A 24121-nucleotide genomic window follows, 5' to 3' on the forward strand; every position below is an offset into this window, starting at 1 on the left:
GATCTGGACGTACCTTATAATCTTTGTTATGCATCTCCATTGATACTATCAGTGCCAAGTTACCTTCCCCAAACAACATAGGGAAAGCATGCTTCCCAACCTCTCTTGGTGGCTATAGGAAGTGCCTGTTATTTTTTTCTATGTAGTGAAGTAATGAATTCTATCAGTGAGTGTTGGTGTACACTCTCTGATTGGGCTAATCAGCATATCTGCATGTGTTGCCTAAGCATCTGTGCGTGGGTGAGAGTCTACTCAGTGTGCTTTATTTGTGCAGCAGATACATATACATTTGAACATATTACCATTGTAGATGCATGTATTGCCTCCGTTTGTTTCTGCTCTCTCCTAGCGTTGCGTTTGTGATTCTCTCCATGCGTATTTGCTCCATTCTGGATCTTGGCAACATTTCAAACTGCTCCCCATCTGCTTCTCCCATTAAGATGCAAAAGAGTATTCCTCCCCCCCCCGCCCACCTCAAGATTCTGTTCTGCAACTGGCAGCCAGATCCAAGTAATTTTTTTATCTTGATCTTCATTTTGCTAGTTTGTCCTGCCACACAAAATTTCATCTCAATTCCAATCTGTTTTCGAACAGATAAAAATACAGAAGGGTACAGAGAAAGAATCTCAAAATCCTCTACAGAATTTCTTTGCAACATTCTGTTGTCTTGGAAAGAATAAAGTGCCCTGCATGTGTGCATGAATAAATAAAAACTCAAGTCAAGGAATTCTGATAAATTATTATATTTGGATCTTTGGGAATACCTTAAATTAACAATGTTAAGAAAAATAACAAATGCAAAAAAAAATGAAGACTGAACAAGAATTAATTTCTTAATGGGATATTTCGAAACCTCTTTTGAGAATAGGCCGATAATTATCGGTAAATACTATAAAAAGGATATGGATGAAATTGCTTAAATAACTAAAGCTGACCTGGTACTTGAAATAGAATTAAGAATAAGCACCACCTGGAACGTATGCTTTGTCCTGAACAAGGGAGATTCTATCATGTTCTGGAATTTCCGATGAACAATTTGGGGACAGACAGGGTCCAGCAGAAACAAAACCCAGAATATTTTGGTTGTTTGGGGTACTGGAAGAGCAAAATCTGGAGAAGACTCTTCAAAATACTGTGGCCAGCCAAGAAAACAAACACATGTATTAATTATCAAAACCAACCAACCCAGAATCCTCGCCAGAGGCACAGATGACCAGACTCAAATTAACCATACTTCAGCCACAGTAGGCAAAGATCTAGCTCTCTTATTGTGGGAAAGGTGCAAGGAAAGAAAGGAAGGAAGAAGGTCTAAGTTACAGCAGTGATGGGTGCATCACGGAGAAAATCCGACTATGTTATCACTGAGTGGCGGCACCTACTTGACATACACAATCATAGCTACATGTCTATGGAGATTCTCAGTCATCCAGGTCATGGTTGTCCCAAAGATTGCTTTTTCAAAAGGCAACTGGATTTGCCTTTTGAAAAAGCACATTTCAGAACTGAGATGCACCTTTTCAGAACTCAGAACTGAAGAAGCTTCTTGAATGAGAAGTGAAATGTCTTCAAAGAAAAACAATAGTAGTCCAGTTGCCTTTTGAAAAAGCACCCTTGGGGTAATCCTAACTACACAAGCTCAAAATGGGTTTCGTAAGCAGCAGAAGGTTGAGTAGGGGGCTGGACTAGAAGACCTCCAAGGTCCCTTCCAGCTCTATTCTGATTGAAGCCATGATTATAAACCCTAATGGCCATCGTGGCTTGATCGAACAGACTATGTTTAAAATAAACAATGACTTAGCACAATGGATACACCCCAGGAAATGAAAGAGTTGGTGTTCACATGATTATATCATTTTGGGGGTGGGGGCGGGCACAGCCAGTGTGGTATAAGGGTTAAGCCATATTGTCTGTCAGCATAAAGGCCAGGGTTCAGCCACGGAAGCTCACTCAGGGATGTGGGACTATCAGTCCAGCCCACCTCACAGGGCTGTTGCAGGAAAATGGGAGGAAGGAATGGTCTGTATGTTACCTTAATTTCTGAATGAAATGAGGGATATAAATCCAGTAAGAGTTGACACTGACTTGATAGTACATATTTTTTTTTAAAAAAAAGGACAAGTCTGATGCACATTGCTTTTTTTTTCTTTCTTTCTGCAAGTGGCAGTTAGCCTATCTCATTGGATCACTAGCCTATGTATTTATTTATTTGTTAAATTTATATGCCGCCTACCTCACTGTGGGGCCACTCTAGGCGGCTTACAACAATAAAAAAGATGAAATGAAGAGTGTGAACATAACAAAAGTTAAGATATTGGAAGAATAAAATAAACAGTGAAAGAGAACACCGCGAGAAATACAGTAGACTACAGGCGACTACAAGCAGTTCTTTGTTACTGTTCAAAGTTACAACGGCACTGAAAAAAGTGACTTCTGATGTTTTTCGCACAAACACTGCAGCATCCCCATGGTCACATGATCAAAATTCAGATGCTTGGTAACTCTTATTTATGACGGTCGCAGTGTCCCAGGGTCACATGATCACCTCTGGTAACCTTCTGACCGGCAAAGTCAATGGGGAAGCCAGATTCGCTTAACAACTGCTACTAACTTACTAACTGTAATGATTCACTTAGCAACTGTGGAAAGAAAGGTTGCAAAATGGGGCAAAATTCAATTAGCAACTGTCTCACTTAGCAACCAGAAACTTGTGGTCGTTAAGTCGAGAACTACCTGTATAAGCATAAGGTTACCAAAAAAGAAAGATGGACAAGTAGATAGCAGAGAACAAGGAGGGAGGGAATCCAGCAGCCATTTCCAGAGTGGAACTCCTCCATTTGGACTCCAGGCCAGCCAGCAGAGCCAGGTCTTCAGGCTCTTGCAGAAGGATATGGAGGGTGGGGGCAGATCTTAGCATGCCAACTTTCTTACTCAACTGCCGCCACCGTTTAACTGGCCCGCGCACTCTGCCTGCCTCAGCAGTAACTGAAAGCAAAGCAAGTTGGTGCTTGGTAGCCCTTAACTTCCTTTAATATCCGCTTCTTTGGATTGTAAGATCATTCTGTGATGGCTTCTTTTCAGACTCCATAATAGGCCAGTTTGCTTCTTCCTCTCAAAACGTTGCTTACACGCATGCCTGCTCTGCCCATCGGGATCGCCTGATTTTCTGCCTATTTGCTACTCCCCCTCTCCTCACTGCCTGGTGAAGTAGATGTCTGATGTCAGTCAGCACGTTAAAAATTCTGTATCTTAAAAGACTTGTGCTTGTTCTGACAATCAACGTGCTGGGTTATTAGGGAGTCATTTCCCGCAGGAATCTAGTCTGCTGTCACTAAATTCTTTTTCATCTTTTCCCTCACAAGGGCTAATACCTGGGAACGTTCCAACCTGAATTTCCGGTTGTCTGAAAACATTTTTAAATCTCTTTCGCCCTCAGCCAATACTGTAAGCCCAATGTATGGATCCAGACAAAGAGGTCACCAGGCCTTAGAATTTCATTCCAGGGCGGTGCCATTGAAAATGCTACGCCAACCTACACAAAAACTTGTTTAAGGCTCATGAGATAGTTTTAAACTTCCGGAGAAATCAGATTCGAGTTCGTCTGTGGTCTCCACAGGAATATTGCTCAGGTCTGAATCGGATGAGTGTGACCATTTTGACTGCCATCCCATTAATCTATCTGGAACCATCAAGCAGTGGCATCTTGGTGGCTGCCTCAGCCTTTCTATAAGAGAAGGACTTGATTGGACAAAGCCTGTGTAAGAATGCGGCTGATTAAGGTGAGATGGGCAGAATCCAGCTGCTTGCGTGGCCAGTGGCTGGGTGGAGGAAGTGTTATGAGGCAAACAACAGCTCTGGAAGCAGCTGCACTTGCCAAATCCTTGGTGAATGCGCAATTTAGCAACCAGCGGCTTGCCGATGTTAACCACCTTTCTTTCATCCACAGCGTCCTCAAGTCCCATGTATTCATAATGCAGACAAACAGTGAATGTTAAATCTTCCTATGATTTAAAGGGAGATATATTAATATTGATAGCTTTTTGCAGCAGGCATTCAGTGTAATTCAGAATATAATGATTGTCATCAAACATCTCTATATTTCTATCATGAAATTCCCAAATGGATACCTTAAAAAGAAAAAAAATGATGCTGGCCATCTATTTCCAATGTTGTGGCATCACCATATCTAGCACAGGGGTTTCCAAACCTGGCAACTTTTAAGACTTGTGGACTTCTACTCCCAGATTTCCTCAGCCAGCCATGTTGACTAAAGAATTCTGGGAGTTGAAGTCCACAAGTCTTAAAGTTGCCAGATTGGGAAAACCCTGCACTAGACATTAGAAATAGATATGATGGTCTTATGCTGGCTTGCTCTCCACTAGAGAACGTATACAACCAGACAAACAAATGAATTTCACAGAAATAATTTGCTTTGAGAGGGAGACATTCCATGGAAAATTAAATCAAGAAATAAATATATTTTTCCCTATCCAGTGTAACTCATGGTAGATCAGTATTCTCCAGAATAAACTCCAGTTGTCTCATCTTATATACAGAAAGTTGTACTGGATCACCAGCCATTAGAGTGATTTGCAAATCAAATTACATTTTTTTTGCTAAGTCACACTGCAATTTCAATGGGCAATTTCCTCATTCAAAATAGTACAGGGAGTCCTCGACTTATGACCACCATCACAACCAGAACTTCTATCACTAGCCAATGAGGTCATTAAGTGAGTCATTACATGACCACACCTGATTTTTATGACTTCTTTTCCACACCTGTTAAGCAAAACCAGCTTTCTCCAATGACTTGGCTGGAAGCTGGTTGGGAAGGTTGCAAAAGGTGACCAGGACACCACAACTATAGTGAATACATGTCAAGTGCCTGAGTCATGATCATGTGACTGCAATTTCCGTGCAAAGACCATCATAAATAAAGTGCCATTGTAACTTGGAATGCTGCTAAACAAATGGTTCTATGTTGAGGACTACCTACAGTATATCTCAAATTATACTTCATTCCCAAATCATTTCTTGGCCCTATGCATATTTAAGACTTGTTACAGAAGCCCGTATTCTTCGGTACTATTTCTTTTTCTAGCAACTTCTCCATACAGTTTGCTTTACTATTCCAGAGACCACTGACCCACATCCAATGAATGAAAGGTGAAACATTCGCCATTTGGTAGCCTTCAATACACATTTCTTCTTCTTTTTATGATGTTGTAGACTCTTTTAGTGGTGTGGATTTGGGGGTGGGGGGGGGCGCGACTGAATGGAGCTGAGAATTTACCGACCGGATGTTCTTCCTGATGCCTATGTAGAGTTCAGAGCAGATATTTTCTCCTTGCACCCTGATCTTCACTGCCTAGGATTGAACTCTCAACCTTCCAAGTGGGAGGCGAGCGTCTTCACCTCTAGGCTACCCTGCCACTCCTTCAACATACATACTTTGCTTCTAAAGCTGCAAGCAAAGGATAACCTTAGTAGGTCTAGAACAGGGGTCTTCAAACTTGGCCCTTTTATGACTTGTGGACTTCAACTCCCAGAATTTCTCAGCCAGACAAGCTGGCTGAGGAATTTTGGGAGTTGAAGTCCACAAGTCATAAAAGGGCCATGTTTGAAGACCCCTGGTCTAAACAATAATTGAACGGCGTTGCTGCCACTCAGGGGATGTAGAAATATAAGAAAGCAAACCAAATTTGCCTGCAAGTAATTACCTTTAGCTTCTGTAGTGAACTTATTCTTGTGTAGAGGCAGTGTTTGGGCAAATCTTTTAAAAGTAAATAACTGCCGGTTTCCTCAGGAGTTCCTTTATTGGCCTCTTTCGGATCCACATCCAATTCCTGTAGAAATTGAAAGCATTAAAATGAAAATGATGAGGTGGTTAGGTTTTGCAACCCCCTCTCCTTCATTCTCATCCTTTATATCAGGAGTCTCCAAACTTGGCAACTTTAAGACTTGCAGACTTCAACTTCCAGAATTCCCCAGCCAGCCATGCTGGCTGGGGAATTCTGGGAGTTGAAGTCCGCAAGTCTTAAAGTTGCCAAGTTTTGGGACTCCTGCTTTATTATCATGCCAAATGTGTTTCATGTTTAAAGCAAGATATTTCTGTTTTGTACATATCGTCTTCCCAACAATAAACGTGCCATCTTCTGAGACTAACTTACAAAGGGAAAATCGGTGACATAAGCGTTGCAAACAGTAATTTCAGGCGGCTTCGTTACAATTCTTGTGTAGATGATCATGACATTGGAGAATTCTGCAGCAAAACCAAGCTGGATCCGAACCCCGCATTGAAACTGAAGGCACATACTTTCAGAAAGCTCTGAAAACAAGCACATATTTGAAGGCGGTGATCCATACCTGTTTCTCTTTAAAAACAGTCCTGCAAATAGCATTGTTCCTCATGCCTATTAGTCATGATCTTCCCCGAATTGCAGAAGTTTATGGTAGTAGTTCCGCAGTTTCAGATATAGGGAAGTGGTTTCCAACCACTGGAAGATGCTATCATATATTTTTCTGCCTTGCCTTGTAATCCACTGTTTCCTCCTTCCTCCCCTTGTTTTCTTACTAATAGCACCCTAAAACAACCTGTTACAGAGGTGAGCAACAATGGCCCCTTTGCAACCTGTGGATTTTAACTCCCGGAATTCCTGAGCCAGCAATTCTGGGAGTTGAAGTCCACAGGCTGTGAAAGGGCCATAGTTTACTCATCCCTGCCCTTGAAAGTCTCAGATTGTGAAAGGTTGCCTTGTAGGAATAGCAAGTGACAATTAGCAAATCTGAAAATAATTAAGCAAGGAGGGGAAACTATAGCTAGGGGCTATATTTAGTAGTTTAGGACAGGTGTAACATTGGAGGGGAGTGTCAAATACAGGTAGTCCTCAAATTACAACTGGTTATAGCAAACCCTCCCCCAAAGGTATTTATGCCCAGGCTCCAAAATTCCAACACTCCCCCCATGCAGTCACATGACCACATTTCAGGTGCTTGGCCCATATTTAGGGCCGACTGCAGCATCCTGCAGCGAAGTAATCATGATTTACATTTTTGCTGAAAATTGGCATTTAATTCTGGTTTTTGGCAAAATGCCCCATAGCAAATAATGGTTTGGATTAACAACTTGACTCCAGAAGTTATGGGTGTTCCAACACTGGAGGTTTTTAAGAAGAAGTTGGACAATCCTACAATGGTGTAGGGTTTCCTGCTTGAGCAGGGGGTGGACTAGAAGACCTGCAAGGTTCCTTCCAATTGTGTTATTCTATTAATTGTGGTGATTTGCTTAATGACCTCTGTAAAAAAAAGTCATAGATCAGGTTGATCACATGGGTGACCTGTTTCGTGTCCATGATAACTTACAACTATAAGGAGCAGGCTCCATTGTGGCCTTAAGTCAAGGACTTCCTGTAAATAAAAAGTATTCCAGAGATGGGGATGATTTTTTATCTTTATTAAAGCTATACCTGTTGTAGTTTTTCCATGATGATTCAGAAGTGTAAATGGGGCAGGATTGGGTACTACCAAAGTCAATTTTTTTGGAGGCAATAAAACAATTGGGGGGCAACAAAACAATTGCCAGCTCCTGAGTAATGGGGTAATATTGGCAAAGTAAATTAAGCAAGGAAATAATGGCATTTCCCTCTATATTTCATTTCCTTTGCTCCTACCCTCTATCTCTTCTCACTTCTGCATAGTTCAGAAGCTGATTCATTCCAAACAAATAACCTAATTTCTTAAGTACATATTTCTAGGCCATGAAGGAGCTACAGATTTATTTACTTAATTTTCTGCTTTTACAAATAACTCAAGGCAGCAAACCTATCCAATAAACAGTTGTCTCTTATTTTTCCCACAACAACAGCCCTGTGAGGTGAGTTGGACTGAGAGAGGGTGAATGGCCCAAGGACACCTAGCTGTCTTTTGTGGATAAGCAGAAATGGTTATTTTCACATTTACTGTACCATGCGCTTTCGCCCACTGTAGATTGCGTGCCAGGGCTTCTGCTGAGGTTACAGTTTGCTGAATAGGATCAGTTAACGCTCTCTTTTCAGATAAGCTGCTGCGAATCTCCAAAGCTTGCTTGCCTTTGGTAAGATGACACTTTCCCATATCTAAAAAAAACAAAAACCACAAGCTCATCTTGGTTAATAATTATCATGCTGTTTCCTCCCTATGAAAATATTCATTTGGTACAATAATTTCTATACTGCTAACCTTAAGATTCTAGGTAATACACATTATAATGAAACAATATAAAACAGGTATCCCAGTTGCCTCAGTTCATACAATTTAAACCAGACAATACAACAGATGATAGTCCCAGAACATAATCCCTGTTTAAAATGGAGTTTCCAACTTTTTCTTGAAGGTCAGAAGAGAGCCAGACATAAAGGTAGTCCTCGACTTACGACCACAATTAAGCCCAAAATTTCTGCTGCTAAGCAAGACAGTTGTTAAGCTAAGAAAGAAAGAGACAAAAGAGATCCCACCTGGTGGGGTTTGGATTCAGCAGGGCTGTGAACTCAGCTGAGCTTATGAAGAAGAATATTTGTAGCTCAGGGTTGAAATGAGGGGTTCTTGGTGCTCTGAGCTTGGTTGGTTTTTTTGCAGATATTTCATTACTCAAACTAGATAATATCTTTATGTTGCTGATGATGTTACCTAGTTTGGATAATGAAATGTCTGCCAGGAAACAACCAAGTTGAGAAAGTATCAAGGATCCTTAGCTGAGCTTCATTGCCATTTTGTCTACTTAAGGGCTGATTCTATTCTATTCTATTCTATTCTATTCTATTCTATTCTATTCTATTCTATTCTATTCTATTCTATTCTATTCTATTCTATTCTATTCTATTCTATCCTATCCTATCCTATCCTATCCTATCCTATCCTATCCTATCCTATCCTATTTCCATTCCCATTCTACTGAATGGCAGGAGTTTTCTAGGACTGGGGTATGAGATGAAGGCGGCTTTCCTCTTTATAAAGGTAAACACTGAACTGAGCATTTTTGACGACCGTGTTTATGGATGTGCCATGTTGCCTTGTCCTGGTATCCTTTTTCTATTCTCTGTTTAGTAGGCAGGCTTGGAGTTCCCAGAAAATTGACTATCAAAGGAATAACTGACCGATGCTTGGCTTCCCTATTTAATTCACTACCTAATAGCTATACACTTAATACCTAACTCCTTGATTTTCTGAGATTATCAGAGAAATTAGTTCCTATAAAAGAAATGACACCAAACTAGCAGCAGACCGTAAACAATAGTTGTGACTAGCTGCAGAATCTACATAAAAGAGCAAAGAGAAGAGGGATTTCCTTCTCCACTCCTCTCTTACTTTGCTCCCGCAACCCCCAAAATCAGCTTCGAACACATGAAGGCACATTAAACATTTTTTCATAACGCTAGCAGCAAATTCTTAGACAGGTTTCGTTTCTATTTACAAAAGCTGCAAAAAGGGATGATTTTGAATAGAAAAATGACAGATGCATGCTTTGCTAATTCTTTCACCACCACCACCGTTTTCACTGAAATTACCCCATTTCCTCACACAGTTTTGCTCAGACTTACAGATGCTTGTTTAAAATATGTATCTGTATTCCAATATGGCAAAAAAATCTACTTGAGGGACAATTTGGAGCAAAAAAAAAACCCATCCAGGTTGATAAGGGAAAAAAGTAAGCTTATATAAATAAGGCATACCTGCTTTATTCCCTAGCTCAGGGGTAGGCAACCTTGGCTCTTTTATGACTCGTGGACTTCAACTCCCAGAATTCCTGAGCCAGCTGACTCAGGAATTCTGGGAGTTGAAGTCCACGAGTCATAAAAGAACCAAGGTTGCCTACCCCTGCCCTTGCTTTTCACACAATAGTCTCTTGGTGTAGAACCAAATGAAACACCAAGTTAGGCTATGCAAAAGAATTGCCTGTATGGATGACAATTGTAATTAATGAGTCAGATATAGGAAAGAATTTATGAACTGATCAAAACCTAAATGTAGGGTAATTTTCTGGAGTGCATTCTTGTACGTCACTAATGGGTTATATTTCTGGTCCACAATACCTTTCCAATAAAGCCTTGCTTAGAATTTTCCTTTTAAGTAGAGTATATAAAACATGGGTAGTCCTCAATTAACAATGGTAATTGGGACAGGAAGCTCAGTCACTAAGTATGCTGTCACATGACTGCACCAAATTACAGTGGCATTTTTGGTACTTCTGATTGTGATTGGGTGAATCTCATATGGTTGTTAAACATGTTATATGATAACTGTTTATGACTTTCTACCAGATTCCCCACTGACTGCATGTCCGAAGCCAGCAGTGAAGTTTGCAACTGGCAATCATGTGGCCGCAGGATGCTGTGATGTCATAATTACAATCCAATTGCCAAACACCTGAATCACAACCACAAGACCATTGCAGCAGCTGCAATAATGAGAAAAAGGTCATAACTCCTAGTTCAGGGCTGTCATATCTTTAAATTGTCACTGAATAAGCACTTCTTAAGCAAGGACTATTATACAATTAATCCATAAACATTTCTATTTATTTCTGGTAGGTTTTTCTCACCTTCTGCTACACCATCCAGCAGCACAGTAATTTTCTTGTCCTCTAATAAGCGTTCCTTCAAAAACTTCATGAAAATTCCATTGGCCAATCCAGAGTGCTGAATTTCAAATGCTTCTGCCCCTTGACACCTTAACAATATATTGACAGGACGTTACCACCATAGATGGAGAGGCATCTTTATTATGCAGCATCTAAACTACAATGTTAAACTTCTGAGGCAGTGTTGTTTCAGATGGTGCAGCAGGAATATTTTTAATTATTCAAGTTGACCAGATAGGTAGAAAATAACTTAGTATGTCAACAAGCCACAGACCATCTAATTGACTCTTTCAATGGATGGATGAATGAATTGGATTGGATTGGGCTGGATTGATGGAAAGATGGATGAATTGAGTTGGATTGGATTAGATGGCATGGCATGGAATGGCTTGGCTTGGACTGGATGGATGGATGGAAGGATGGACTGACTGTGCAGGCCAGCTTCATCCTTCACAGTGACCATTTGACATACAGGGAAATAGTCTCTACAAAAACCTATCTGCACATAATAGTATTTCTTTCTGAGATTGGATTGATGGATGAATGGATCCTTCCCACAAACTGACTCATAAGAGAAATGAGTAGCCATAGTGTCAGAGGGCATAGATGCCAAGTCTGAAAAAAGAGTCCTCCAAGTTCTGAAAACCAACAGTTTCCACAAACAGAATCTCATCTGGATTCTAGCCCATCTCTGTCATGGATACATTATATGGCATTAAGAAATCTCCCTCCATTTTTCTTCCATCGAAGAAGAATAGCTGCTATTTTGAATTTCTAAACATACTCTGAGACTTAACATGTTCTTTTCTTCAACACAGTGAGAAAACAATGTAGGTAGTGAGATGTCTTAAACTGAACTGAAGGCTTTATCTCCTCATTTTACCTTTAAAAGCAAAGTTATTTCTTTACTTCTCTTCTGTGGCAAGGAAGAGATGAGACATTCATAAGTTTAATATTTCAATATTTTATAATATTGAAAGTCATGTCCATGACTCAGTGACAGAGGAACGAAAAATCTCTCTTGATGCCCCTTCAGTGTTTAAATAATGATCATGAATGAAAACAGATTTTAACTTCCAACATACATATTATAAAGCTTTGCTAAAGCCCCAAGCAGAATTTTATTCATGTAATACCCATTTTAAAAAACAAAGATTACTCATATTATTATTAGTTAGAAATTGAAATAAGTTACCACATTTTAAAAAGATAAATACTTTAATAGCTATTCTTACGTGGCATATCCAAAAACTATGTTAGCTGTAACCTTCAGGGCATCCAAGATGAGAACGGTATTGTCATATTCATTCCTTCAATAAACATAAGAATAAAAAGGATAAAAAACCCACTGAATTGGAATAGAACAGTCAAACAAGAATAGAACAATTAATGTTTTTATGACCCATGTGTATTATTGTTAATTTCCAAATATTTTTCTTTCACTCCCTTGGAAGAATCTGCCAATGGATACTTAAGCAGAAGTGTGAAGTGCCTCCATCAGCTTGGTAAACAACTCATGTTGCTTTTTAATTGAAGGAGAGAAGTCCTGAAGAACAGAACTGGAATCTGAATTTCAGTCTTTCAAGTCATTTCATTTCTTTGGACGTTCATATATAGCAAGGACCCAAAAATCTCTTTCAGCCAGTGAAGAAAAGAGATTTACAATATTGGGTAATCACATAATGAAACATACAATCCATTCAGAAAGTAGTCAGACCCTCTTCACTTTTGTCAGTTTTGTTATGCTGCAGCCTGATTCTACAGTTGTTGAAACTAAATTTTGTTCTCATTAATCTACACTCAGTATAAGCTGACAGACTTATCAAAAGGTTTTATGACAAACACCCCAACAAACCAAAAGCCAGCTCCTAACTTGTGTTTGTTTACATTACAGGATCTGTTCTTTTGTAAGGGGGGCCAGGATGTCAATGCTGCAAACATTGACATGTTTTTGCACTGACAATATAGTTATTTTAATTGCTTCATTTGGGAGGGAGGAATCACCCAGAAGTTGTGATAAGATTGCAAAAAGCCGGGTACAGAATGGGAAGTGAAACCTCATATGTAAAACTAATTGGATAATGTGATTTATGACATGTAGATAAGGGCAGGGATTGTGTGTGTGTTATGATGGGTTTGGGGGGAGGAGATTTCAGATTCTGGCATCCCTCCATGAGTGCCGATGTTTCATTTCATTACTAAGACTTTTTAGATAAATAATATGCCTGCAATTTGTTTGATTTGTCTTATTCATTGGAACCATGACACAGTAGCCCAAAGTGAAAACAAAATTTTAGAAACGTTTATAAATTTATTTATAAATGTTTATAAATTTATTAAAAAGAAAAAAACTGAAATATCACATTGGCATAAGTATTCAGACCCTTTGCCACATCACTTGAAATTTAGCTCAGGTGCTTCCCATTTCACTTGATTGCTGCTATGTTTCTACACCTTGATTGGAGTCGACCTGTGATAAATAAACTGAATTGATTGGACATGATTTGGAAAGGCACACACCTCTCTATAGAAGGCCTCACAGCTGACAATGCATACTGTAGCAGAGCAAAAGCCATGAGGTCAAAGGAACTGCCTGCAGAGCTCAGAGACAGGATTATTACAAGGCACAGGTCTGGGGAATGCTACAATAAAATTTCTGCTGCACTGAAGATTCCTAAAAGCACAGTGGCCTCCATAATTACCACATGGAAGAGGTTTGGCACAACTAGGACTCTTCCAAGAGCTGGTTACCCAGTCAAACTGAACAATTGGGGAAGAAGGGCCTTAGTAAGAGGTGACCAAGAACCTGATGGTTACTCTGGTGAGATCCTATGTGGAGATGGGACAGAATTCCAGAAGGGCGACCATCACTGCAGCCCTCCACCAATTTGGGCTTTATGGCAGTGGACAGACAGAAGCCTCTACTCAGTGCAAAACACATGAAAGCCTGCTTGAGTTTGCAAAAAAGCACCTGAAGAACTCTTAGACTGTGAGGAGCAAGATTTTCTGGTCTGATGAAACCAAGATTGAACTGTTTGGCCTCAATTCTAAATGGTATGTCTGGAGGAAATCAGGCACTGCTCATCAGCTGCCCAATATCATCCCAACAGTGAAGCATGGTGGTGGCAGCATCATGCTGTGGGTTGTTTTTCAGTAGCAGGGACTGGGAAGATTGGTTACGGTTGAGGGAAAGCTGAATGGAGCAAAGTACAGGAATATCCTCAATGAAAACCTGTTCCACAGTGCTCAAGATCTCAGACTGACTTGAACCCTACTGAATATCTCCGGAGGGACCTGAAAATGTCTGTCCACCGACAATCGGCAACCAATGTGACTGAGCTTGAGAGGATTTGCAAGGAATGGCAGAAAATCCTCAGTTTTTTTCCTCTTTAATAAATTTACAGACATTTCTAAAATTCTGTTTTCATGTTGTCATTATGGGATACTGAGTGTAGATTAATGAGAAAAAATGAACTTCAACAATTGTAGAATCAGGCTGCAGCATAACATTGACAAAAGTGAAGGGGGTCTGAATACTTTCTGAATGCACTGTATGCCTCTGCATTCCAATTTTTATCTCACTTAGTGCTTGCTTCACGTCTACACCCTTATAAGCCCTTTCCTATTATGTATTAAGTATTCTACATATCAGACAGCAGCTGGTTTATTTTTATTTTATTTTAATTCCATTTATATCCCGCCCTTCTCCGAAGACTCAGGGCGGCTTACAAGCTTAGCAGTAGCCTTCATTCTATGTATATGCCTGCTTGTTAGGGCTTTCACACACACCCCAAGCGGCATTATTACAAAGTCAGCTTATTGCCCCCAACAATCTGGGTCCTCATTTTACCTACCTCGGAAGGATGGAAGGCTGAGTCAACCTTGAGCCTGGTGGGAACTAGACAGCTAAATCACCATTTCACTGTCTGGTTAAAATACTGTTATAATCTATTTTCATTGAACTGGTGTCCTGGACAGCTTGGTGCAATCACTCATATCCAGGGCTTTTTTTCTCATAGAAAGCTCAGAACGGAGTTCCAGCACCTTTTTTTGGATGGAACCTTGTAGGGTAGGCAAGGTGGGTTGTAAGACATGTGTGAGTTCCGGCACCTTTTTCTTTTACAAAAAAAAAGCACTGCTCATATCTAATTTACTACTTTATCCAGTGTCCTTGAAGAGACAGTTCAGAGACTTCAACTAATTTAGAATGCCACTGTTATTGTGGTGTTCATAAGTGTAGTCATATTATCCCTTTCCTCTGAGCTGACTGCTTATCTGTATGGTTGACTGAATAGCATTGGTCTTCAGAACTTAACATAGAATAACAGAGTTGGAAGGGACCTTGGAGGTCTTCTAGTCCAACTCCCTGCTTGACAGGAGACTTTATACCATTCCAGACAAATCATTGTCCAATCTCTTCTTGAAAACTCCAGCGATGGAGCATCCACAATTTCTGGAGGTTACCTGAGTAATTAGGCAACTACTTCTCAGTAGTTGCGTGCTTAGTCACTGAAATTATGCAATGAGCAACAGTGATTATGTGTGATGTTCAGGGACGGATGCACAAGTCAGAATTCTTTCTCTAATGATGCCAGCACTGCTGACTACTTGCCTATGGAAGTATGGCAAATACCTTCCGTGGTTTAATTTCGTAAGATGCAAATCAACATCCTGAAAAGGGCAAAGCTAATCTTATATATTACTAGAGCAATATAGCAGGAAACATATACTTAATGACTAGGGACATCTTTATGACAATTATAGCAACTCTTGCAAAATGCTCATTCCCATTCTGTTGGCTTTTCTAAACTTAACAGTTAAAATATAAACTTTTCTGCATTGGAATGCACCTATAGAAACCAATGGACTGAATTAATCATGACTGACTTAGATCCCATATCGGCTTATTCTAAAGCTGACTAAATGTCAATCCAATCCACTGTCGATAGTAAATAATAAAGTTGCTCAAAAACAAATGGCCTGAGCAGATTTACAGAAGCTTTGAAAATGTTTGAATTGGACTTAAATAAGTTGTGAACAAAGAATAATCAATATGTGCAACTCATTTTATGGATCACAAAGGAGAGGAGAGGTGGGCCTGTTCAGAATTTTAAAGACCATCTCCTTAGTGAACAAAAACAGAGTTGGTGGATGGGTGATGCCACACAGGACAAGGACACCTGTCTTTCCAGCTAAGTCTTCTAGTAATTTGAAAAGAAGTTGAAGGATCCTTAACAAGATATTACTATAACAGGGGTGTCCAATCTTGGCAATCTTAAGACTTGTGGACTTCATGGCTGGCTGGGGAATTCTGGGAGTTGAAGTCCACAAGTCTTAAAATTGCCAAGGTTGGACACCACTTTGCTACAGGAAAATAAACCCTGCTCTATCATATTGATTTTGAGCTTATATCAGCTGGAAGGAAACATTCAATGTTCTTAAAAAGCTTGGTTTGCAGCTGGTAATCATGTTATATCTACCATTTAACTTTGAAGGCAGATTAAGTCTCTTACACAACAGCGAAATATAACTCCCAGGAAATACTTCTTTAAAGGAGAATATCTGTAGCTCGGGGTTGAAATGAGGGGGTCCTTGTGTCAAGTTCAGAGTGCACCAAGGACTCCTTCTTTTTATTCTGTATTATTTTGCATTTGTTCTGAAAACCAAGTTTTTTAAAAATAATTTTCCAAGTACTGGAAAACTGTGAAACACGTATCTAGCTAGCTGATTTAACAAATGTTTCTTTCTGCAGAATCCCTATAGTTATGTATCTTGGGCCCTGAATTATCAGGATCGAATTCTTAAGTGATGAAAACAATATCATACCGTTTTCTGCACATATCCAGTAAAAATACGTTGAGGCCAGTATCCTTCTCTTGCATCAGTTTGAGGATGTTTTGCACACATAGACAGTTTGCAGCTCGATAGGGATTTGGAGCATCAATAGGAACCATAAAACTATTACCATAATTTTCATAGCCATGCCCAGCATAATATAGTAGACCTGGGGTGGGGGGAAACCAAAACAAATTTAACAATTGTACTAAGCAAGATTGCTAAGCAACCCTATTCATTTAATTTCACTGCTAAACAAGCAAGGAATCTAGGCTGAGATATTAGGACAGACATGTCAAACACAAGGCCCGGGGGCCGGATCCGGCCCACGAAGTGGTTTCATGCGGCCCGCGAAGCCATCCTGGAAACAGTGAGGGAACGGCCCCCACTGCCTTGGCCCTGGCCCAGAGACCCTCCTTCTGCCAGAGACCCTCAGATCTGTCCCACTCCAGCCCAGGCCCCCATAGGCACCCATGATGCGAACGATGTAGAGCTGGCCATGCTCACCCAGTAGGCCATACGCACTCTAGCCACGCCCACCCAGTAGGCCACGCCCACCCTGGCCATACCCACCCGGCCCCCTGAGGGCAACCGCAATGCTGATGCGGCCCTCAATGAAATTGAGTTTGACACCCCTGGATTAGGATAAGGACCTACTTCAGCTGATTGTAAAGGATGTTGTGCTTTAATGCAGCCTTCTTAACCCAACATAGTGTTGCATCAGTTTAAGGATGTTTTGTATTGAACCTCAGTGCTCATAATACCCAGATATCACTGCCGCTGGTTGCTCTAACACCATCTTCCCTTGATTTCTTTCAGAGTGCAAGGAATGTTCACTCAATTAAACAAGAAAAATATAATGCAGAAGCAGACCACTTCCGTACTGTGGCCAAGAAATCTGCTACAAATATCTGTTAAGTGCCCAGGAGTCGAGCTTATTTTGACAAAAATGCTTCTCTAAAGGAAGTGGTATTGAGCCTCTACGCTTTCCTGCACAATGCAGCTTGAATAAATGGAAGGGAAAGCTACTGAGTATTTTTTTAAAAAAAAATAAATCTTTAGCTATAAACTGTATAAAATTTGTGGGTATTGGAGAAGTTTGCTTCTATGGCTATGCAAAACATTTTTTGTTAAATAATCTCTAGATAATATCATGATATGGACTCTGAAGAATCCATGATAACAAATGTGGTTTTCTTTCTGTCGTGTTTGGATTTTCATATGTTGCGACCTAGAACTTTAAAAATATTTGATAACAATGTTAAAATATTTTTACATTTACCTGGCCCACCAGGAGGAAGGCAGAGCACGCAATGAGTTTCACTGATTAGGGACTGCCATCTAGTGACACCACGAAAAAGGGTTTTCTCACTGGTGGTTCCTTCTTTATGGAGTATCATTCCCCCTAGGTATGGTTGGCCCCCATCCTATTGCTTTTCTGAAAGGCCCTAAAAATATAGCTTTGCCAATGGGCCTGGGGCCCACGGACGGAGACGGATCCAATCAAGTGGCTGATTCGATTGTGTTGTTGCTGCCATGAGAAGGTTTTTTTTTAAAAAAAATCAGTTTTATTATACGGTGGATTTTCTAAATTTTGTAAGCTGTCTACAATTACCTATGTGTGAGTTGGGCGGCTATACAAATTCGATTCAAAAATAAGTAAATAAAAACCAAGAACACAATGGTAATGACACAAGCATGCCTGAGCCTGATCAGGAAGCAACTGCAACATCACATCGATAAGACGCAAGTGATCTGAATGTTCCTGACAAGCCTGCTTAAAAGGATTTTCAAAGAATGTGGTGGTGGTCTGAAAGTCTGTGAGTGCTATTACAATAAATCTTCCTGTCAAGAGTGATTGTTGGCTCAGCAACATGAAAAGCTAAAGGCATTCTGAATGTCAGATCAGGAAGAACTAAGAGAGTCAAGCGTAAAGCCTCTGATCAGTGAGAAAGCTGGATACGTAACAACTTCACATTGCGTGCTAGCATCTATTGCAGAGACACGTCCAACTCGAACTGATACGTGATTATATTTATGTACTATCAGGCGCTGGGCTCTTCCTATCCTCCCTGGTGAAGTATTTGTAATGACAACTACGAAAAATAGAATAAACTGGTGAGATTTCAGAGACATGCATTTCTCAAACAGTTTGAAAAAGTAATAGGCATGTAATAGGAGTATGAATGATTTGAGAGGTCGTAGCCCACAGCCTCTTCATTTAAAAGATTGTGCCTGGCAAAAAGACACGTGAGAGGGATGCATTTGATAGAACAGACCATGCTTGATTAAACAAGTATACACAAAATGAACGGGGGCGGGGGAGAAATTTACAGCCTGAAGGCTGCATTCCAACTTAGAAACGGTCTTAAACACTAGACCCAGGGCTTTTTTTGTTATAGAATGCTCAGAACGGAGTCCCGGCACCTTTTTTGGATGGAACCTTGTAGGGTAGGCAAGGCGGGTTGTATGACATGTGTGAGTTCCGGCACCTTTTTCTTTTACAAAAAAAGCACTGACTAGACCACAATGGTGGGAAGATAAAGTCAAATCAAAATTTGTCTTATTCATTCGTTACATTTGTAAATGGGCATTCCAAATTTTATAACCGATAAATTTATTGAACGGCATTATCACATTTTAAGGCCACTTCTTAGGTACTTCCTAGTAGCATTATTAAAAATCCAAGCATGAATCTGTTTAAAATTCAGTGCCCAAGCATAGTTACTTAGGATGAACAGCAAGCATCGTGACATGATCTAAAGATCTATTTGAAATTCAGTGAACATAGAGCCATCCAATGAAGCAGATCTACTCTGGAAATTATCAAAAAAAAGTTAACACTGACTGAAAGACTCTTGAGGGCGTCAGATTACCCTGAAAGGATCCTAACAAAATGTAATGGCCAGACCATCACATAAAATCAACATAAAGTAGGACTTTGCAAACAGTAAAATGCGAATTGAAGATAATGTTACTTCTTTTAGAAAGTAAACAATAACAAACCATTCATACCATTACGATTAAAAGTTAAGAGACGCTCACACACAAAAAAAGGGTCAGGTCAGGAAAAAATTATAAACCAGGATCCAGTCTGGGTCAGTCACCGAGGTTTAGTCTTCCAAGCTTTTGGACTTGAGAAGTTTCCTGATGGTGGACTCCAGCACAAGTCTGAAAGCTCGGAAGACTAAACCTCTGGTCCTGGTGACCGACCCATAATGTTGGATCCCGCAATATTATCCCGGGACACGTATATTCACTTTCATTCATAATTTATAAACCAAATGGAGACACAGATGAGGCCTATCATCTGTTAGAGAAGGTAGCCACAGACTGCATTTCTGCCTAGAGAGAGGCCTGAGATATATCCTTGTTATAAATTTTGGACAGCAATATGGAATATGGCTTGCCCACCACGGTGAATGGAAGCTTCACGTGTTGAACTTCAGCCACATTCAGTGCCAATTTAATCAGGATGGCAGTTTTACTTACTGTACACAGGTAGACCTCATTTAACAATCAGTCATTTGGCAACTGTTGTGACAGACCCTCCCAAATGCTACTGTCAACCTGGTTCCTGAGTTCCAATGGCTACACACAACCCCATGGTTACATGACCTCATTTTGGGTGTTTTGACAACTGACCCGAACAACTGGTTGCACCATTCCGTCCCCATATGACTGTGATTTTTGACATCTTTGATTGGTTTCCCCCCAAAACACCCCTAGGAATACATTGATTTGATTAACCACCGCCACATTTGGTTAACAACCACTTTATTCACTTAAACAACTGTGGCATTAACTTAATCACTGCCATAAAAAAGTCATAAAATTGAGTCTGATCACATGAGTGCTTGACTTACAACATCATGACTTCTGGGCTCCATTATGGTTGTAAGTCAGGGACCACCTGTGGTAGATGCCTACAACTAAACACATTTCTTATATATTTTATAAAATAAGACTATTTGTTTACTTTATTAGAATCAGAATCACAGTGCTAGAAGAGGCTATTTATGCTATCAAGTCCAATTCCCTCCTGAATGCAGAATTCAAATTCAACCAAATAAGGTAACCATAGAAGATACATTCTGGCAAAATATCAAGCTCATCTTGTTTGGCCACCAGATCACACATTCTTACCGTAGACACCTTTGTCCAGGAGCAGTAAGAATTCATCCACTGCATTCCGCATCTCAGGCTCGGTCAGATCCAGCAAGGAGACCACTTTAAAGTCCATCTGCCTCAGCAAGTTGGTCAGCTCATAAACATCCACTAACGGAGCCTTGAGCTTGGGATGGTTATAGTAGCTCATGTTTCCCATCAGCAGTGCTACCTTATCTACCGCTACAAAGGCAGAAAACAAAGCATGTTTCTAAATAGCTTTTCCATAGTATGCATGCAAGGAAATTACATGCAAGGTAATTCGTAGGCAGACTTCATGGTATCTTATACATAAGTAACTCCCCATAAAAATATGTAATGAAGCGTACTTAGAGAGAGGGAGGCAAAGCATGTTAATATCAACTACAGAAACAAGGGCAAATATCAGTCTAAGATTTGATTCAACTTCAGGTTCACTTCCTGCCTTGTTTTAACAGAATAACAGAGTTGGAAGGGATCTTGGAGGGATCTTCTAGTCTAACCCCATACTCAGGCAGGAAACCCTGTATCATTTTAGACAAATGATTGTCTAATCTCTTCTTAAAAACCTGCAGTGTTGGAGCACCCACAACTTCTGGAGGCAACTTGTTCCACTGATTAATTGTTCTAACTGTCAGGAAATTTCTCCTTAGTTCTAGATTGGTTCTCTCCTTGATTATTTCCCATGTACTGCTTCTTGTTCTGCCTTCAGGTGCTTTGGAGAATAGGTTGACTCCCTCTTCTTTATGGCAACACCTTAGATATTGGAACATTGCTATCATGTCACCCCACAGTCCTCCTTTTAATTTCTTTTCTCCCCCCCCTCATGTTCCTTTAATATTGCAGTGTAGCTCAGAGCTTTTTACATCATGACAACCAAAATTGGATGCAGTATTCCAAGTGTGATCTTCTCAAGGCATTAAAAATGGTAAGAATTAATCATTTTTCTGAAACCTTTGCAAACCAATTTCTTTGCCTTGGACTTATATTTACAGTTTATCCTCGCAGCTTCAGCGATTAAACAAATAGTTTATAGATGAAATACTGTACAATCTGTCAAGGTCTATTTCAATAACAGCCATTTCACAGAGAGAGTTACAAATGACTGCACACTCTAAAGAGTTCAATTATCACCTATTTGGGGTGGTTGATACAGCACAGAGGAATTTAATACGGGCCTATTTTTATGGATAGGATTTCATCCAAAAAGAAAGTATACATTAGCAACAGCCTGCAAACTATCAGATGTAATATAAACAACAAATAGCATGAATTGTACTTTCAGTTGGGAATTTCTGCATTTTATTAAATGCTCTCTTATTGTTGATCAAAATTGTGAATAAGAATTCCAAATTCTTGACTCATCTTTGAATAATCTCGTGCTTTCCTGAACAGTTTTTATAATAATGGTGGGAGCATCACTTTTAAATCACATGTGCTATTAAAATATGTAGATTTATCCTTATTACCGGTATTTATTTAGATTCATATTCTGCCTTTTTCCCAGGAATTTAAGGTAGCTTACAGGGATATCTCTCCATAGAAGCATAATAAAAGACCTCTCATCTGAGTTAAATTTTCTTTATTTTCTTTCTTTATGACACATTCAGGTTGGTACAGCAGTGGGAAAAAGACTGATGGTACAATTTCTGAATGTGCGAGAGCAAATTCCACCTTTGTATTTGCTTAATATAATTGCAATAGCCCAACTAGTTTCCATTGCAATGAGGATCTTTATGTAGCATCATACAAATAGTTTGCATTTTATTGTGCTTTTTTTACTGACATTTTATTGTTCATGGCTGTACTTAAATCCCCTGTATAAACCATGTTTGTCTGAAATCAATTATTTAATTTAACTATTAGGAGTTCTGAAGTTAAAAGAAAGCATTTTTTTTTAAAAAATGAATTATTTATAGAATTCAATAATTTTTGAACAATGATGAAGGTATTACCTATAAAAGAACATGAATGTTTTAAAATTTAATTTAAATTTTTAAATTTAAAATTTTAATTTAATGGGTTGCTGCAATTGTATTAAACAAATGTAGTTAATGATGGGATTTGCTCCTGCAAATTCAGACTTTGTATCATCAGTCTTTCTCCCACTGGTGTACTGGTCTGGACCTGTCAACTTTGTGTAAAGAAAATTCAACTTGCACGAGAGTTCTTCCATTAGGCTGCTATGGAGAGGTACCCCAGTAAGCTAGTATAAATTCCGGGAAGAAAGGCAGAATATAAATCGAAATAAACAATAAGTAAGGATAAATCTACATATTTACATTTGTATACCTAGATTAGAAAAGGGATGCGGTGGCTCAGTGGGTTAGGACGCTGAGCTTGTCGATCAGAAGGATGGCAGTTTGGCGGGTCAAATCCCGAGTGCCGTGTAACAGAGTGAGCGCCTGTTACTTGTCCCAGCTTCTGCAAACCTAGCAGTTCGAAAGCACGTAAAAATGCAAGTAGAAAAATAGGGACCACTACGGTGGGAAGGTAGCAGTGTTCCGTGCGCCTTTGGCGTCTAGTCATGCCGGCCACATGACCACGGAGATGTCCTCGGAGAAACGCTGGCTCTTCGGCTTTGAAACGGAGATGAGAACCAGCCCATAGAGTCGGAAACGACTAGCACGCATGTGTGGGGGAACCTTTACTTTTACCTTTTACCTAGATTAGAACTTATTTGTTTCCTTATTCCTTATTCCTACTGCTAGGCAAAGACAAAATTAGGAGGGTGGAGGAAGTCACAGTCCAAATCATTATGAATTAGGAAGGATACTGTGGTACCACAAAACATGAAATAAGGAGATTTGGTTAGATAATATATAACATGGACCAGATATGCAGACACCATCAGACAGCAATAGGATATTCACATCAAAGTATTACAAATTACAAATACAGAATCTTTTTACAAAAGTCTTTTAATTCATTGTTGAATATTGAAAATACTGATTTTTTTCCTAAACTTGCCTAGAATCATATTGCTGTATTTCTTTTTTGCTTGGATAAATGGGGCAATCTGGTATTGAGAAGTGAGTTTTTGGAGAACGGGAGAACTTCTATAATTTGTTGCGGAAGACTTTTGGCTTGGATCAGTGTTTCTCAATGCTGGCAACTTTTAGGTTATGTGAACTTCAACTCCCAGGAATTACCTGGCCAGCCATTCATATCTTAAAGTTGCTAGCGTTGGGAAACACTAGCTTAGATATGCATCATCTTTGTATTATAGCGGCTGGGAGTTACTGTATTAATGAGATGGATGGCATTTTAATAAAATAAATACATATTTGCCTGGTTGGAAAAAAAATATTAAGCTACTTACCAAACTGTCTTTCAGTTGGTTGTTCAAGATCTGTTTTGCAAAGAAAGAATGAAAAAAGTTTTGGACATCGCCAATGTCAATAAAATTTACAAATAATCAAATGTTTTTCAGCTTGGATCACTCTTGCTCTTAACAAAGGAAATGTTTGTTTTTTTAATTTTTAAAAAAGTTATATACACTTAGAGTTATCACAGTTTTACTTC

General features: G+C 39.6%; 1 protein-coding gene across 3 annotated transcripts in view; it reads right to left on the reverse strand.

Annotated features, from left to right (window-relative positions):
• Positions 1 to 535: 535 nt before the first annotated feature.
• The window catches only part of MALT1 (MALT1 paracaspase), a 48651-nt gene continuing 25065 nt past the window's right edge, over positions 536 to 24121 (reverse strand). For all 3 annotated transcript variants that reach the window (XM_083354798.1, XM_083354797.1, XM_083354799.1), the window contains 9 exons: positions 23919 to 23948; positions 20597 to 20800; positions 16442 to 16619; positions 11851 to 11925; positions 10577 to 10704; positions 7965 to 8114; positions 6171 to 6328; positions 5721 to 5846; positions 536 to 3998 (listed from right to left, as the gene is read on the reverse strand). In XM_083354798.1, coding sequence (XP_083210924.1) covers positions 3546 to 3998; positions 5721 to 5846; positions 6171 to 6328; positions 7965 to 8114; positions 10577 to 10704; positions 11851 to 11925; positions 16442 to 16619; positions 20597 to 20800; positions 23919 to 23948 — 1502 coding nt within the window. In that variant the 3' untranslated portion in view covers positions 536 to 3545. The remainder of the gene's footprint in view (positions 3999 to 5720; positions 5847 to 6170; positions 6329 to 7964; positions 8115 to 10576; positions 10705 to 11850; positions 11926 to 16441; positions 16620 to 20596; positions 20801 to 23918; positions 23949 to 24121) is intronic.

The sequence above is a fragment of the Vipera ursinii genome (assembly GCF_947247035.1).
Source record: "Vipera ursinii genome assembly, chromosome: 2".
Classification (NCBI taxonomy): Eukaryota; Metazoa; Chordata; class Lepidosauria; order Squamata; family Viperidae; genus Vipera; species Vipera ursinii.